This window comes from Marmota flaviventris, chromosome 3 (assembly GCF_047511675.1).
Source record: "Marmota flaviventris isolate mMarFla1 chromosome 3, mMarFla1.hap1, whole genome shotgun sequence".
NCBI classification, from domain to species: Eukaryota; Metazoa; Chordata; class Mammalia; order Rodentia; family Sciuridae; genus Marmota; species Marmota flaviventris.
This window is the reverse complement of record NC_092500.1, coordinates 178,835,450-178,853,040: the sequence shown is the minus strand read 5'-3', so window position 1 is coordinate 178,853,040 and position 17,591 is coordinate 178,835,450. Positions and strand designations below refer to the sequence as shown.

Below are 17,591 nucleotides of genomic sequence, written 5' to 3'. Positions count from 1 at the left end.
AGGTGTCGGATCAGGTAGGGGAGCCGGGCAATGGCGTCGGACGATGAGTTCAGAGGGGATCTCTGTGGCATGCAGCACGTGGCTGCTGGCTGACTTCAGAGCCTGTGTGAAGTTCTCGGTGCAGGCAGGCCACCGTGCATAGGGAACTATCTCTGCCGTCGCAGAGTCCCAAGATGGTGGCAACTGGGAGAGCCCCACTAGATGGGGGTACGTACGGGGTGGTGGAAAGCTGCCAGGTGTCCTGCGTGGGAGTGGCGTTCTTGATTTCTGCTCGGGTGGGTGGCTGAAAGTTCTGTGTAGGGTGCTGCAGCTGATGGTTTTGCTCAGGTACCTGGTAGTCCTGTGTGGGAAGTAGTTGGAGACCTACTCTGATGCTGAGGCTTGGAACCCTGGACAACATGGTGCTTCCTGCTTGGGGGCAGGAATATTGCTCGCAGAGAAGCAGTATTCTCACGACTTGAATCCCAGGTCACAGAGTGATACAGAATGCTGCCTCCCTGGGGCCGCCATCTTGGATGCCCCAAGCATACAGTTTTAAACTCTGCTTTCAAGGTAACTGCTAACCTGTAAGGAACTGGCTTGTCCTACTGTTTGCTTCAGTGTTGCCATTCCAGAGTGGGCTGTCATGAACCGAATCTTTCTGATGCAGAGACTTTTATGATCTTGTCCTTTTGTTTTCTGCATTGCCACAGCTGGGAGGTGCTAACAGACACAACCCAGCCTGGTGGCCGACCTGTTTCAGGAACAGCTTGGGCCTTCTGAGGGCCGGGCCCTCAGTCAACTCTGCGGCTGTGATGGAGCAGTGATGGCTGCACTGGGCAGCACTGGGCACTCCAGCAGCCGCGAGCTTTGGGTGGGTGGCAGGCCAGAGCAAAGGAGCTGAGGGGATGCTCTTTCCCTCTGTGCAGGTGGGTCTACTGGCAGTCAAGAGCCGGCTATTCTTCTACCTGCCCCTTGAGCTGACTGCCTCCTCTAGTCTCATCCCTGTCTTCCCCCTAGCCAACCCTCCTGGCTGGTCGTCTTTGTGCCCTCTCTCTCCTGACTTCCTCTCCACCCCTCACCAAGGACGTCTTCGTCACTGGCCCCTCTCTGCTGTGTTCAGGTGATCTCCACTCCTCACCTGGATGTTCCTACCCAGGTCTCCTGACAGGGCCACTCACACCAAACCGAGTACTTCTTCTTTGCCTACTTGTTTTTCCCACGAGCTAAGGCCAAAGCACCCATCTGCCCTCCCCCACCCGACCCCACCCACACCCAGTCAGCCAGCAGATTCCACTGCTTTCTCTCCATGATCTGTCTGGACATTGGCCACACCTGTCCTTCGTGCCACTTCACCCTGGCCCATGCTGTGGTTAGCTCTCACCAGGGCCATTATCACAGCATCCCCAACTCCTGGTTTCTGCTCTTGCCCCCTTGGTCTAGCAGCCCAGAGACCTGGGCACTCAAAGCCGTCTAGAAACTTCCTGTTTCTCTCTGAATAAAGGCTAACACACTGTCATGACCACAAGGCTGGTCAACTCCCAAGCCTGTCATCTGTTCTACCCTCTGTCCTCTGTGCCACCACACTGGCCTCCTCACTGTTCCTTACTGTGGCTCCTTTTTGCTCCTAACTCAGGGGGCCATTCCTGTCTCAGTCTACACTGGCTACAAGAACACCTACCTCTATGTCTTCCTCCTCCCTATTAGCCTCTTACCCACGAGAACTGCTACGTATTTTACTTAACTCTCTGACTCATTTTGTCTTTCCCACTAGGATACAAGCTCCTGAGAACAGACTCTTCATCTGCCTTCTTCACTGTTGAACCTGGGACCTGAGCAGCTCTACACACAGGAGGGTAAAAGAGACACTGTTCCTCTATAAAGAGGGAACTCATACACATGGGGTGGCACTACTGCTATCCCAAACTAGAGCGACCTCTTCTACCCACGAATCAGCGTGCATTGTTCTGCTACTTGCATGCTTATGCCCTAATGCGACTGTTCTTTTGTTCCCTGCCTTGACTTGCTATCTGGCTTACGGGATGTGGGTCTTGATTTTAGGTGTGCTGTGATTTCAGCTGTCTCCGATCACGGAAACCTGTGTCATTCTGTCCTGTAACTCCTCACAGCAACCTGTAGTTCCTCTTGCTCATTCACTCGAGTGAATCGCCCAGAGCCTCCTCAGCATTGGATGGGTGCTTGGATCTCACTATCTGGAGATTTCTTAATTACACCCACCATGGCCCATGGCCCCACACATGGCACTGGGGAGACACGAACATAATTGGTCCAAGCATGTGGCAGTTTGTATGCAGTGGTATTGGAGAAGTACACAAAAGAAAAGTCACCAAATCATCCAACACCCTTTCTCACTGGAGGGGTGCAATAATGCACCAAGATCTTTGGTGGGCAGAAGAAAATCTACCTTCTGCAAACGCAGCAGAAGAGAAGGAAAAGAGGAAGAAATGACTTCTTCCACTTTTTTTTTTTTAACTTAGGAAAATTGGCTCTAAGAATTGATAGCTTACAAGTCTGGAAAACTAGATGGCATATATATTTCTGCATATACTATGAGAAACACTTTTACATCAAGCAGAGGTACAAAAAGCCTGTATCTCCATGGGATTCTATTCTTCCAAACCATATGTGAGTTGCTGTATTTTCTAGTCCATTGCTGTTTTGGTGGGTTTTCAGAGGAAAACCTTGACAAGTGTATTGGAGCAGCACAATGAATAATGGCTCAGTACTTACCGGGGGGCATCATGCAGTGCTCTGGAAACATCTCCAGAGCATGCTCCAGTCTCTCAGTGTCTTGCAGAAGCAGCAGCGTTCTCATGTGATCCAGAATGGACACGTCAGAGGGAGACATGCTGCGAGACTCAAGACAGGTGAGCAGCTCTTTAGCACTCTCTGCTGAGACAGCGGAATCTGTGTCTTGGGCAACACCTGGAAGAAGTCAGCATTACTGAGAAATACAGTCATAGTTTTGTTTCTGTAAGCTGGAGACAAATTCTTACCTTTTAAAGAAGCCTCAAACATACATTCCACCTAAAATGAGACTCAGGAATATAGAAAGCTATCAGGAGAGAGAATCAGAGATCTCTGACAAGTGAACAAAGATAAGAGGCGTCCACTATTTGAATGACAATGAAAACCTGGATCTGTTTTTATGTCTGATTTTTAAAAACATCTTCCAAGTATGACACAAAACTCCATCATGAAAACCAGGCAATAAAACCAAGTTCTCCCCAGCCACGTCATATGTCTTTAAAAACCAGAGCAAGACCACTGACCATTTAGGTTAATCAAGGAGAATCATTCGTGCAGGGACCTACCTTCTCTTTTATCTGCTGAAGGCGTGCAAGTGGTTTAGGTGTTGGTCTTGTGAAGACAATGTGTGCTTTTTTCTGGTTGTTTCTGAAATTTTTATCACTGCTTTTCAGCTGTTGGACTACAGTATGCTTAGGTGTGGTGTTGGCGTTAACCTTGCTTGAGTCCACATAACTGGCGCAATCTGTGACCGTCTCTTTTTATCATTTTGGAAAATCCCACTATCCTCTCTAGATACAGCTCCTGGTCGGTCCGTCCTCCTCAACCTTGGATTCCAGCTACATGGACGTCAGAACTCATTATGTCCATGTGTGTTAGGCTTCTTTATATTTCCCATCCTGACACCCTCATCCTGGGGACTTTCTTTGACCTTTCCCCCCAGCTGCTAATTCTCTTTTATGTTGAATCTGATCTGCTTTTAAACTCATCTTTTAGTTATGAATTTCAGTTGTCATATTTCTCAGGTCTAGAATTTCCATTTGATGGTCTTAATGTTATCTAATGTTTTTCACTTGAACATCTTAATTAAAGTTGTTTTAAGTCTCTTGACAACATTATTATCATGCTCTCTGCTACTCTGGGGTTTTTTGGTTATGTCTCTTGGCATGTTGGTAAATGCTCATTTAAAAAATCACAAAGGTCTTGGGTAATATTTTCCTCCAGAGAGGGCTCAGCCTTTTCTCTGCTATGCAGAGAGGGGAGGGTCAGTATGACCCATCAAGGATGGGACCCACCAAGGGAAGGATGCACCTCTGCTCGGCCTGGCTCTGAGGACACAGCCTGTGGAGCCATGCTCAAGTGTGGAGTGAACTCTTGCATGCTCAGATTCTCAAGATTACCCAGAGGTCCTGTTACCTTCCACCTCCAGCCTCAGAATTTGGCAAAGGTTTTCAGGGAAACCATCAGTGTCGGGCTCTATTCTCTGGCCTCTTTTCTCACTTGTTTCTGAACACTCTACTTTGATAAATACTCTACTGGTTTGTCTGCCCTCTACCCACCAGGCTCCACTGGATCCTTTCCCTAAACCCTCAAATGCCCCACACCCAAGAAATGGCAACTACCTTGAAGGAAGTTGGCTATGGATGCTGGCTCACCTCCCCAGGGGGTGTCTGGGATTTTGTGTTCTTGGAGCTGGTTTCCTCTGAAGCTTTTGTATTATTTCAACAGATTTAATTTTTTTTTTTTTTTTAGAGAGAGAGAGAGAGAGAAGAGAGAGAATTTTAATATTTATTTTTTAGTTTTCCGCGGACACAACATCTTTCTTTGTATGTGGTGCCGAGGATCGAACCCGGGCCGCACGCATGCCAGGCGAGCGCGCTACCGCTTGAGCCACATCCCCAGCCCAGATTTTTAAATTTTTAATCTGTCTTTTCTACTTATTTTTGGTCCAACTACTAGTCTGCTACAAGCTCCTCTATAATATACAGAATGAGATGTCTACTGAGATCTCCAGAATCCTACCTCTACTTGTGTCCTTCTAGTAAACTACTAATAAACATGCTGAAGAGAAAAGGTGAATGTCACCTGCAACCACCTCCTGGTTAAAACACATCTATTAAATGGTATTTTTTTTTAATCACTCTTTAAATCAGTTACTTACTGCTCACATTATTGTATGGCCAATATTTCTTGATTTGTAAGAACACTGTCAAATGTCTTGCTGGCATTTGGATCTACTAAACTCACCACACTCCCCCAGATCTCCTAGCAGTATCATCCAAATAGGAAAATGGCTGGTTTGGAGTGCCTGTGTTCTGGGTCCGACCACACTCTTGTGTGGTTAGCACTGGCTTCTTTCTAGTCCTGAGTTCTGTTGTTCAGAAAGCCTTATGCAAATGTGAGCAATTGTTGTCCTTGGGAATAACTCAATTTTTATTTTTCATATACTCTATCAATACAAATATTCACTCAAAAAATGTTTATTGAAAACAAATCAGTAAGTTACATGTGAAAGAGTAAAACACATGTGTCCTAAGGAGAGAGTTGTGCTTCTTTTACTTCTCTAATAGCTTATGAACAAACAGAAAATCAAAATCTCCAAACTGGATTTAACTTTATTTAGAAAAACACTACTGAAGGGAAAGTGAGGAACAAGAGATGGGTAAGTGAAAAATGAAAGACTGAGACAGGCAGAGATACACACGAGAGGGTTCATTTGTCAGAGCTGACAATAAAGGCCATCTCTCTGTAGAAGAGAGAGGCTAAACAGGCGTGAGTTCTGGGACTTTTATGGGGAGGCTCAGGAGTGGGCGGTCCTAATGGGGGTTGGTTAGGGCTGGTATGAGGGAGTGGTGAGCCTTTCTCAGAAATGCCCTTGGGCGGGAAAGCGAAACATTTTCCTTAAAATGGCTGTCACTTAAGATGGCCATCCAGATGCTAAGGAAGGACCTTATAACTATACAACATGAATGCTTCCCAAACCTGATTTTGGAGGAATGAAGAATGCAAGCCCATCCATGCTTGGAGCTGCTGCTCCCCTGCATTGGCAGTGCTGCTGCTCTAGGCAATCCCCCTTAGGCCACAAGGAGGAACAACACAGCACAGTAATGTGCTAGTTCTGCTCTCTGGTGGAAAGAATGCAAATTTTCTGATTTTTTCTTTTGAAACTAATTGTTTACTTTGAATTTTCTAATGCATTTTACACTACAAATGTTTAAGTATTTTACTATGTTTGTTTTTTCCTAAATATAAAGTGGATGGTATTATTCAAAGGAAAGCAGGAAAAGACATACCATCATAGAAATAAATTTCTTGTGTTGATTTCAGAAAGTTCAGGATGCCCTCTGCCTTTCGACTGTGAATCTCAACGTCTTCCTGGGTGGTGGCCGCATCTTCTTCTTGGCTGGCCTCTGCTGAGGCAGCCTCTTTGCTGTCCTGGACTCCTCGTGTAGCACCCCTCAGGTCGTCCTGTTCACTGCCGCTCTCCTCAGGCTGGTACAGGAAGCTGACACCAGTGGCCCTGGTTACGACGCCAGCTGCTTTCTTCCTTCTAATTTGCCGCTTCTTTTTTAGCTTCCTTTTCTTATTTTTGCTCATTATGGGGCCATCTGTCGGCTGTGGCTGTATTTGTTGTAAAAGATTCTGCTGTTTCTCTAATTCTGCCAGTTCTATATGAACATTATTAGGATTCTTAAATTTTTTCTTTAATTTATGCTTTCTAATTCTTCTTCTTTTTGATTGACCATGAGGATCCTGATCTGTTTTAAAAAAAAAATCATATAAAGAGTTTTCAATGTACTTGAACCATAACAAAAGTATTAGGTTAGCGCGGCAGGATGGTACCTGCCCATAATACCAGCGACTCTGGAGGCTGAGGCAGAAGGATTGCAAATTCAAGGCCTGCCTGGGCAATTTAGGGAGATCCTCAAAATAAAAAAATTAAAAGGGCTGGAATGTTGCTCAGTGGTGGAGAGCCCCTGTATTCAATGCCCAGTATTAAAACAAAACAAAGCAAAACAAAACATGTATTAGGTAAATAAATTTTCATTGGGATTTTATAATTTTAGTAGAAAAAGAATCTAAATTATTTGCTTCTGATCCTCAACCTTTCCTCACAATAATTATGCTACCAAGATCCTGGGATTGAGCAGTCTACATATTCCCTCCCCCAAAACAAAGTCACATATAGACATATACACACAGCTGTTACAATTATGACACCTAGAATGTTTTTAAGGATATAAGAGTTGATGTTTATTAGGTGTAAAATTTCATTCTGATAGCCATAGGAAAATTTTCATGAATTTTTGTACTGTTTACATTTTAATAAAAATCATTCAACTTTTTACTTGCAAAAATTAGAAAACAAGCAGTCTTTGGGTAGAAAAGTCCTGAGATGTATTATTTGCCAATTTTCCTGATATAAATATTTCCAGTATGACTGATTGCAAACTGCCACTGTGACACCACAGAATGGGAAAAGAGATTCACACCCGAACCTCATGTGCTGGTGGGAGCAGCACCTCACTTGAAGGGTGCCAGAAGTAGAAAGGAGGGAGGGAGGGCTGGGTTGGGGCTCAAGCGGTAGCACGCTCGCCTGACATGCACGGGGTGCTGGGTTCGATCCTCAGCACCACATAAAAATAAAAAAAATAAAGATGTTGTGTCCACCGAAAACTAAAAATAAATATAAAAAAAAATAAATAAAGGAGGGAGGGACACACCGCTCGATGGGGGTGGGGTACAGTGTCAAGAATGGGGCACAGCGATCCAGAAGGGCACACAGTGTCAGCCAGAAGCACCAGTAAGGAGAAATGTGGATGTATAAGTCACTGTTAGCAGAAGGAGGGTCTCAGATGAGTGGATCAGGCACAGTTCACAGATGGAGACACCAATAATCAAGGGTGCATCTGGAAAGGAAGAAAGAGTGATGTAGAATCCTGCACATGTGTGCCCCCTTGAAGGTCGCCAAGCACGCAGAGCTGATCCCTACCGCAGTGTGAAGGACACTCATGCCTTCTTCAGGCCCTGTCAGAGCAAGTCAGCCTCTGCAAAGCTAGCCACTGCACTTTGCAGTGCTTGGGTTTTCAGACAACTCTCATTTCTAGGAAGTTCTTGTTCAATTTTCTAAGCCACATCTTACCCCATGACAGATCCCTATGAGAAATCAAGATTAAGTAATGTACATGAAATTTTTGAAATACTGTATGAAGGCCAGATATTTTTAGATTGGACAAAAACATGTTTTCCTATGATTTCTACTGAGTTTATACTAATTTCCCTTCTGAAATCAGAATATGTCTAATTTGTCTTCCATGTTAAATTCTTCAAAGCAGCTCTCACAATCACCCAAGTTTTCTCAATAAACTCAACAGGGAGCCGCCTGGCCAAGTGCTAGGGGACAAAGCTGTGGTCACAGAACACAGTGCTCTTCCCCTGCCTATACATGTCAAGTCAGTATGCAGCCTGTCTCCCATCAAGCTGACTAAGCAGGCACATCATGCTTACATACATGCAATGCATACTTTAATATCCACTGAACTCATCTCTCATCTGACACAGATGCCCCTCTCCAGCTTTGTGTTTTGTGGCATTGTCAGATCAGACACTGTGTGACGGGAATGAATGATGACTAATTCCACTGCTATTTTTGAATGAGAGTTCCCAGTTTTCTCCTGATATACTTAGCAACCGTATCTATGAAACCTACTGCTATCTCAAACTCGGCAGGAAGCCAAAACTCCTTCTCATAATATCATGATACAGGATTATGGTCCAGCACATAATTAGTGTATTTCATTGCTTTCCTTCAATCACCAATGGATTTTTGAATACAGTATTTCCCATTTCATCTGCAAGTGTGAGTATTGGTGTCAGGGACCTGCTAATAAGCGCAGCTGACAAACGAATCCTGGGTGCAAATATCTCTGAAAAAATAGTCGACCCTTGAGATGGTCTAAAAAATACTAATATTAAAAAAACTTTATTCCCTAGGTTCAGTTTTGAAAAGACAAAAATTTCTTTTTGTTGGTGTCTTTTTAAATAAAAACATACTTTACTTCATTAATTTGGATGAGAGATTCCACGAGTGTTTCATAACCCCAAAGGAGGCCCAGTGGGGGTCAGAAGGAGCGCCCTGACACCCACTAAGGAGAGCAGTTGGAAGCAGCTCTGGGATGCTCTCCACACTTTTCCCTGGCTGGGACAGCTCCCCAGCCACGGAGCTCACGTCAGATTCATTCTGTGTGGCTCCTTTTCTCTTTTTAAGGGGTCAGACTGTAATATAAAGGGTTGGCCTATTGAGGATGATCATACTAATAGTCTATTTTAAAAAGACTATAAATCAGACCTCAAAAAGTGGACGGGGCAAAAATGCTCTGGAACAATATTTATCAATTTTCTCATATAAATTTGTGTGGGCACTTAATATTAATTTATTTTTATTATTTTACTTATTTTTAAATTTTTTTTAGTTGTAGATGAACACAATATCTTTATTTATTTTTTATGTGGTGCTGCGGATGGAACCCAGTGCCTCACATGTGCTAGGCAAGTGCTCTACCACTGAACTACAACCCCAGCCCTATTTTTAAAAAAATTATTTAAAAAAATTTCTATTATTTTACTATTATTTTAATACACCTTTAAAAAGAGTTCAAACCAAGGAACTTAGAACTCACACTCAAAGACAAATTACACACATTGCTCTTTAAAAGTAACATCTCAGAAATACTCAGGTGGCTCCACTGTAATGTGTAGGATGAAGTCCAGTGATTCTATTTCTAGGCTAATAAACGGCATTTCTCTTTCTACAATGAAAAAGTGATAAAAACATCTGTTTTGTATTAAGCATGATCAAGTGAATAACATGGAAAGAAAACAACATTAATCAAAAACCAAAATCTGTTCAAAAACAGAGCAGTGGAGAAGAGAAAATAAATAGAAACCAAAGACCTCATTTTATAAATTCCATTTACATAATGGGACTCAATTTCCACTTTTTTTTGCGGGGGTGGGGTGGGGTGGGGGGGTGGTATCAGGGATTGAACTCAGGGGCACTTGACCACTGAGCCACATCCCCAGCCCTATTTTGTATTTTATTTAGAGACAGGGTAGCACTGAGTTGCTTAGGGCCTCGCCCTTGCTGAGGCTAGCTTTGAACTCAGGATTCTCCTGCCTCAGCCTCCCAAACTGCTGGGATTACAGGCGTGTGCTGCCAAGCCAACTTAATATCCATTCTTAAAGAAATGTTTACCTCAAAGATATACTGCTGTCGAGTTCTTGATGAGTAAATACTGACTTGGAGGCCACAACAGGCTACCTCCCTGATCACCACAGATGAGGAGATGACCCCACACAGCAACAGGGACCCTCCACTCCACCTAGTGTTGCCAAAAGCTCGGGCCTTGTCCCTGATGCCAATCCAATAAAGATGACACAGTTTCGAGAAAAAAGGAAAAAGATTCATTGCTTTGCTAGCAAAGGAGAAGCACAGAGGACTTCTGTACCAAGGGCTGTGATTCTGCCATCAGCAGAATACCTTTATTTTATTTATTTATTGTCACGTGGTGCTGAGGATTGAACCCAGGACCTCGCACATGCTAGGCGGGCACTTTACCACTGAGCCACAACCCCAGTCCAGAAGGGGGGGGGGTTAAAGAGATGATTTAAAGGCTACATTCCACGTGTTCTCTGTTGGTGTTGTAATTCACTTGTTAATTTGGGAGACAGTCATTTCTGAGATCTTTTGGTGCCATCCCCAAAGTCTGGATTACTTTGTTCCTATGATAGGTATAAAGTCAAGGACAGATAACACTGCCTAAAATGGGGAAGAGAAGTAACCCTGCTTCCCTTGAGATTAGGAAAGGGTAGAGATTAGGTAGGAGCATGGATAGAGGAAGAGAAAGAAGCATCTTAAAAAGACAGGTCGCAGGGGCAGAGCAGTAAGGGTTATATTCAAAGCACAGCGTGGACTACTGTTATACCACCACTAAGCCACACCCCCAGCCCTTTTAAAAAAAAGTTTATTTTAAGACAGGTTCTGGCTAGGTCACCCAGGTTGGCCTTGAATATAAATCCTCCTCCTCACCCTCCCAAGTTGTTGGATTACCGGTGTGTGGTACACACTCCCATTGGCATTTAAAGTACTGTTCTCCATCAATTCACAATAACTTCCCAGTTGGGCTTTGGAGGATGGATGGATAGACATGTGGAAGGAGGGGAAAAAAGCAAAGAAGAAATAAAAGGTTTGATGCTCAATGACCTAGAGATAAACTCAGGCTGTTTTTACATGAATGTGAGTTCCTCTCTCTTACCAAGACTTCAGCATTATCCCTTTTCAGCCCAGCCACATCCAGCTTTGTCTAGAATTCCTTCTAACCCTTCATAGGCTGCCATTCTCTTCCCAGCCGAGCTCCTGATTAGCTTTCTAGTCAACATGGGCATCATTCCCTGGCCTCCCTCTTTTCTATGCACCAGATCAGTGCCTCCCCCAAGCCCAGTTATCATCATTCCAAGGTTAAGATCTATGTGATTCCTTTGTTCTCCTGTCTGGCCACAGGGAGGATCACAGGGTGCTTGGGTAACCTACTATCCACACTGGACAACATCAAAGGCAACACCAGTATAGAGTCTTTTTGAGAATGAAAGATGGGTAGATAGGGCACTTAGTCATGCTTTATTTATAGCATGTCGGAATACGGGGGTACAACAGAGTTGTGTGGCTCCAGTGTAGATCAGTGAGCCAGATTCTAGCACCAGTCTGAGATGCAGTGACCAGGGCCTCAGCTCATGGGCTGTGGAGTGGGAACACCACAGCCCCAACTGTGCTGCAAGCTCCTGGTGGAACCCTGAGTAGGTTGAGTCACGCAGCTCCAAAGAAAGGTTAACACAAAAGGCCCAGCTTCTGGCCCGGGAGAGTCCCTGTCCTCACCCACTTCCTAGGGCCGACACTGATGACTGCCTTGCAGCTTCCCAAGTGTGCGTTTGTTTCTTTTTTTCTTTTTGAAACTCTGCCCACTCCCACCCCATCCATGCTGGGGTTGAACCCAGGGGCTGGCGCACGCCAGGCAAGCACTCTACCACTGAACCACCCCCATCCTAGCTTCCTAAGTTCTGCCAATGGGCCCGAGCAGCGAAGAAGGAAAGAAAAGTAAAGAAAGCTTAGCTTTTTAGATGCCAGGAAGGTCCCTGCAGACACAGAGTCAAGGAAAAAGGACACCTAAAGCTTTATTTAGACAACTGAAAGCCCCTCTCTGGTTCTTCCTTCCTACTGAGGCCAGCTCTAAGGCACATGTGATCTTGTGAGGCAGCCTAACACTCTGCACTGCATCTGCCAGCTCCCTTCTCAAGTGACTTGCTCCAGTGTTTGGAGGCATATGACTCAATTCTTCACACCAAGAAAATGAAATCTACAGGAAAATGGGCACGTGGAAAGCAAGGATGGGATTTACACAGAGGTCTGACTACTTACAATCTGAGAAGCACACAGTTTGAAGACTCCCCAAAACACACCTCCCAGACATGCTAATTTTAAAAATAATCTAAATTTCTCAAAATTCTCTGAGATACTAATCATCACCTACATTCTGATGAAATGCTGGAGTAAGAAGCTGTACCATGTTACAATAAAACAGGCTCCAGTTACAGAGATGATTTAGCTTTTCGTTCCCAATGACATTGAAAAAATACAAGGAATCTTAATAGTATAAAAAAGAAGTTGGGTTAAAACACAAGTCTAGACACTGACTTTTTCATGATTTTAAATGTGGATGCCTGGTGGCAGTTAGAAACCATGATGGGAAAGATTGATCTGTCATCAGACGTGAAGTGTACATATCTGCTGTGAGCTAGGTATTCACTTTATAAATACTTGATATGTATGGAGTCAAATATATATTACTGAATCATTTCATAAAGATCGGTTCTGTAACAGGGGTTCATCTGATGCTCTGACTACATCCGCTGTGGCTTGGAAACTTACACTTTTTCTTCTTTTTCCCAACTGTCTTCTCCCGGATCTTCTCGTCTCTGACCTTCTCTGACCTTCTCCCAGCACTGATCTTCTTTTCCCTCATCTTTCCTTTCGTCTCTCATTTTCTCTGAATCACCTCTTTAAAAGCCCCCAGTTTCTGCTGATGGGCAGAACCCCAGCCTTTGGGACAGGGGTCCTCTGTGTTTCCCCCTGGCTAGCAAATAAACCTTTTCCCCCCTTTTCCTTAAGACTATGTCCTCATTATTGGGTTGGCATCAGAGACAAGAACAGAGCTTTCGGCAACAGTTCCTCCTCAACAGACACTACACAGAAGAAAACAAGCCGTCAGCAAATACATGAAAAAGTGTTCGACGTCTTTAGCAATCAGAGAAATGCAAACCAAAACCACTCTAAGAGTCCATCTCACTCCCGTAGAATGGCAGCTATCAAGAATACAAGCAACAATAAACGTGGGCGAGGATGTGGGGAAAAGGCACACTCATACATTGTTGGTGGGACTGCAAATTGGTACAAGCATTGTAGAAAGCAGCATGGAGATTCCTCAGAAAACTTGGAATGGAACCACCATTTGACCCAGCTATCCCACTCCTCAGTGATACCCAAATGTCTTTAAATCAGCACGCTACAGTGACGCAGCCATATCAATGTTTATAGCAGCTCAACTCACAATTGCTAAACTATGGAACCAATCTAGGTGTCCTTCAACAAATGAATGGATAAAGAAAATGTTTTACACACACACACACACACAAAATGGAATATTACTCAGCCTTAAAGAAGAATGAAATGATGGCATTTGCTGGTAAATAAATGGAGCTGGAGAGTATCACGCTAAGAGAAATGAGCCAATCCCACAAAACCAAAGGTTGAATGTTTCTCTGATATGCAGATGCTAATTCACAATAAGCAGGGTGGCTAGGGAAGAAGAGAGATACTTTGGATTATTTAGAGGGGAGTGAAGGGAGGGGAGGGGGTATGGGAGTATAAAGGATAACAATGAATTGGATATCATTATCCTATATACATATATGATTGCACAACTGGTGTGAGTTTATATCATGTACAAGAAGGATGAGAAATTATACTCCATTTATGTGTGATGGATCAAAATGCCTTTTATTGTCACGTATACCTAATTAGAGTTATTAAAAAAATCTTAAAAAAATTAGTTCTTCCATTTTTTCCTAAAAAATATTTTGATACTGAAATAATCTTTACCTTTTCTATGTTAGTTTCTAATAGGCTGAAATTACATGTATTCAGGAAATGTGTTCATTTGTCCTGTTTGTATATTTGAGTCTTGAAAACTAATAGACACATAATGGCAGAGTGGGCAGGCAGTGCCTCACTGATAAAACACTCTGATGTGTAGTCTATGAAACACTCACATTTATATTTGTTAATTTTCTATGTTAACTTTCCATAAAATGACCAACAAAGTGACAAGAATTTCACAAGCTATACAATAAAGGATTTAAAAGAGGGCAATAAAGTGCTAAATACCTGAATTAGAATAAAATCATGAAGCAAGTCATTAAATAAAAATTAAAATTAGATGAAGTTAATTTATTTTTAAACTTGAAGAATAGGAAAGTCAAGAAAGTAAAATAGTATAAATGAAGAAAAGACTTGTTCAAATTATTTAATATCAAGGTATAAGTGGCTTAAATAGATTAAACATAGCCTTGAAAAAGGAAGGAAAAGACAAGGGTGAAGTGCAGACTCTCAGGACTCAGCAGACAGGCTGGAGTCTTCTGCAAGGGGACCCAGTGGGAGAGCCTTTCCCAAGCTTCAGAGCAAAGCAGGACCCGCCAGCCTCCTCTCCTCCCCAGAGCCTGGTCAAGGAGAGCGTGTGATGCTCAACTCTGCACTGACCACAGACCACCCAGAAACTAAACTGAGGCACAGATACTCTGAGCAAAGGGCACTGGTGAGAGATGGGAGAGGCAACCTAAGGGACAGAAAATGCAGAACTGTGGAGCCCAGCCACAGAAGTCCTGTCAGGACAAGCCCTCATGGTGAAGCTGACTAGGCGCCATGCTGGGTTTCTGTCCAGTCCTGCAGCCGCAGAGGCAGTGGTCCCAGGGCCCGGAGCGCTCACAGGTGAGCACCCTCAGGATTAGAATTGTTCAGGAACTGTGTTTTCAACTCTCTATAACAATCCCAAGAGGTTTTTTGTTCAAACCCTTTTCTATTAGAATGTGACTGGATTTTATGGTACTTTTATACTGTTCATCAATAATTAGTCATAAAGTGTGCCCTAATGCTTCTGGTATTAGATGCTAGACTGACAAACTGCCTTTTTTGTTTTGTTCTGGGGAAAAGGCATGACTAATTAATCTGAATGAATACTCACTACCCAAAGTCTGTTTCAGTACTTTTGCTTATGCTTTGACACTCATGTTCCACCTCTTGATTTTCGTATAGATGTCAGACACTATTTACTGTAGGAAAATTTAACTGTCCTAAATTTATGGTTGCTGACTATCTTCTCGTATCTAAAACAGTAGCCAAATGCTTAAAAACTATTTCTCTAAAAAGCATATACCTGTAACGTTTCCCAAGTATAAGTTTTGATGTTATCTATTTTGAAGAGTTTCTCATTAATTTAGACAAGAGACATCATTCAACATTTCTTTTGAAAAACAGTATTGTAGGGGCTGGGAATGTGGCTCAAGCGGTAGCGCGCTCGCCTGGCATGCATGCGGCCCGGGTTTGATCCTCAGCACCACATACAAACAAGTGTGTCCGCCGAAAACTAAAAAATAAATATTAAAAACAAATTTTAAAAAATATTAAAAAAAAGAAAAACAGTATTGTATGCTAATAAAAATATATGACATGCAATCAATAAAGTCAATGTCAAGTTCCACTTATTTTCTCCTTTAATGTTAGATCATCTCTCAGGCGATGGTACACACACATGAGCCATTTAAACAAGGAGAATACAGCTCATGCAGAATCAACTCGTAATGAAAAAAGACAACAACAAGTTTGATGCTGACATTTTTCATCCAAAACAAACCAGACCTTTCATAATCATTCTGTCTAAAACCAACCAATCCTTTTGTTTACTAGTAACAGTTTGTTAACTATCAAGCACCAGCTCAAATTTCATGTCCTATCTAAACTCTCCCAATTGCCCAATCCTTTGTGTTCCCACAGCACATGGTCCAGGTACTGATAACAGTTGCTACTTATTGGTAGAAACTGTTTTTTCTACATACTGACCTACCACCTCTCCATGAATAAGGATCTTACAACTTCTTTTTCCTTCTCCTTCTCTTCTCCCTACACTTCCTCTTCTTCATTTTTCTTGAAAGGGTAGGATTTATTCAAGTGAGAAGAGACAGAGCTCCTACAGGATGAGAGGAGACCTGACAGAGGCTGCCCATATCTCCGACTTTTGACCTACAAGGTTCCCCACAAACCGCTTAGATTTAGATGCCATAGAAGTAGACATGGAGCAATAACAGGACAATCCTTGCACTCTGAAAGTCAAAAGCAAAAGTTGCTTGTTGGGCTTGGGTTGTGGCTCAGTGGCAGAGCACTTGCCTAGAATGTGTGAGGCACTGAGTTCAATTCTTAGTACAGCATATAAATAAATAAGATAAAGGTTCACTGACAGCTCAAAAATGAATTAAAAAAATCTGTTTATCTTCTCCACAAATAATGACTCAATTGTCTTTGGAGCTCAAAGTAATAGCTACCTGTGACCCATTTAAATTTACAGGAGCCGAGTTACTTGTTGATATCCCCATTTACAAAAAGATACTCTCTTACTCTGGGTTTCTCTCTCCCAATCAGACTGATAAGGATTAAGTTAGGTAGGAATACTGGGTGCCCATGATTTTACTGAGAGTCCTTGACAGTGAAGGAGTTATCTATGTCACACAGCCAGTGCTACTACAACCTAACACAATGCAGTGAGTCTCAGGATTACTAGGAACCCAGAAGCCACGGACCAAAGTGTGCAAGAGAGCCACCTGGTGGAAATGGAGTATAAAGCCATCAGAATATGGTCAGTCATCTCCAAGTAGAAGAGATTTATCAACTTGTCTAACTCACTGCCTAACTGCTAACCTTTGTGAACACTAGTGTTTCTGAGTAGGCTGCGATTGCCCTGGGATTAAGGACTGACTGAAAATATAAATGCAATGAAATTTACATTGAAAACTCACAGACTCATACAGCTTCCCTGTTTCAAGATTCAGCAGTCTTATGTAAATCCTTCCACCACAGTCCAGCTGCAGGGTCTAACCTTGGACCCTCATGGAGGAATGCTTATCTTACTCATTGTGCAACAGGGAAGTCCTAACATTGAATGCTATGTTTTGGGACACAGTGCTGTCAGAACACTGGTAAGTGCAATGTCCTTGTTCCTTCGACAAGAAGTTTTTCCCCTGCTGGTGTGGGGCTGGGCTACGAGGCAGTTTCTGGACTCTCGGTGTCTTAACTTCTGTAAGGTAATATGTATGTATTACCCCTGGCTTATCATGACTGTTACAGGTACCCATATAAAAGCTATTCTTGCTGCACAATAAAGTAGATGCTGAACCAGGAGACTACTACTGGTTCTCTAAAACCATTTCTGGACGGGTTTTTCTGTGCCTTCAACCTCCCCACTGTTGATGATGGAGGGAGGGTTAAGACCCCCAGCACAGTCCCATTTCTGTACAGTGTCCATGTTGAATATAACAACTGTATGAATTTTTCCCACACCAGAAAAATTTTCCTTTCATATTTCATGAATAACTTTTAAGAATAAGGAACGGATAGCGACAAAGATATTGTACAAATTCCGTGGGAAATCACATGTAACCAGTAAACAAATTTGTATTGCTGCAAC

General features: G+C 43.0%; 1 protein-coding gene across 1 annotated transcript in view; it reads right to left on the bottom strand.

Annotated features, from left to right (window-relative positions):
- Positions 1-17,591, bottom strand: part of Erich1 (glutamate rich 1) — a 78,397-nt gene that overhangs the window by 13,204 nt on the left and 47,602 nt on the right. Inside the window, exons 4-5 of the mRNA XM_027952119.2 lie at positions 6,042-6,506; positions 2,731-2,925 (exon numbers count right to left, since the gene is read on the bottom strand). Of these exons, the coding sequence (XP_027807920.2) occupies positions 2,731-2,925; positions 6,042-6,506 (660 nt within the window). The remainder of the gene's footprint in view (positions 1-2,730; positions 2,926-6,041; positions 6,507-17,591) is intronic.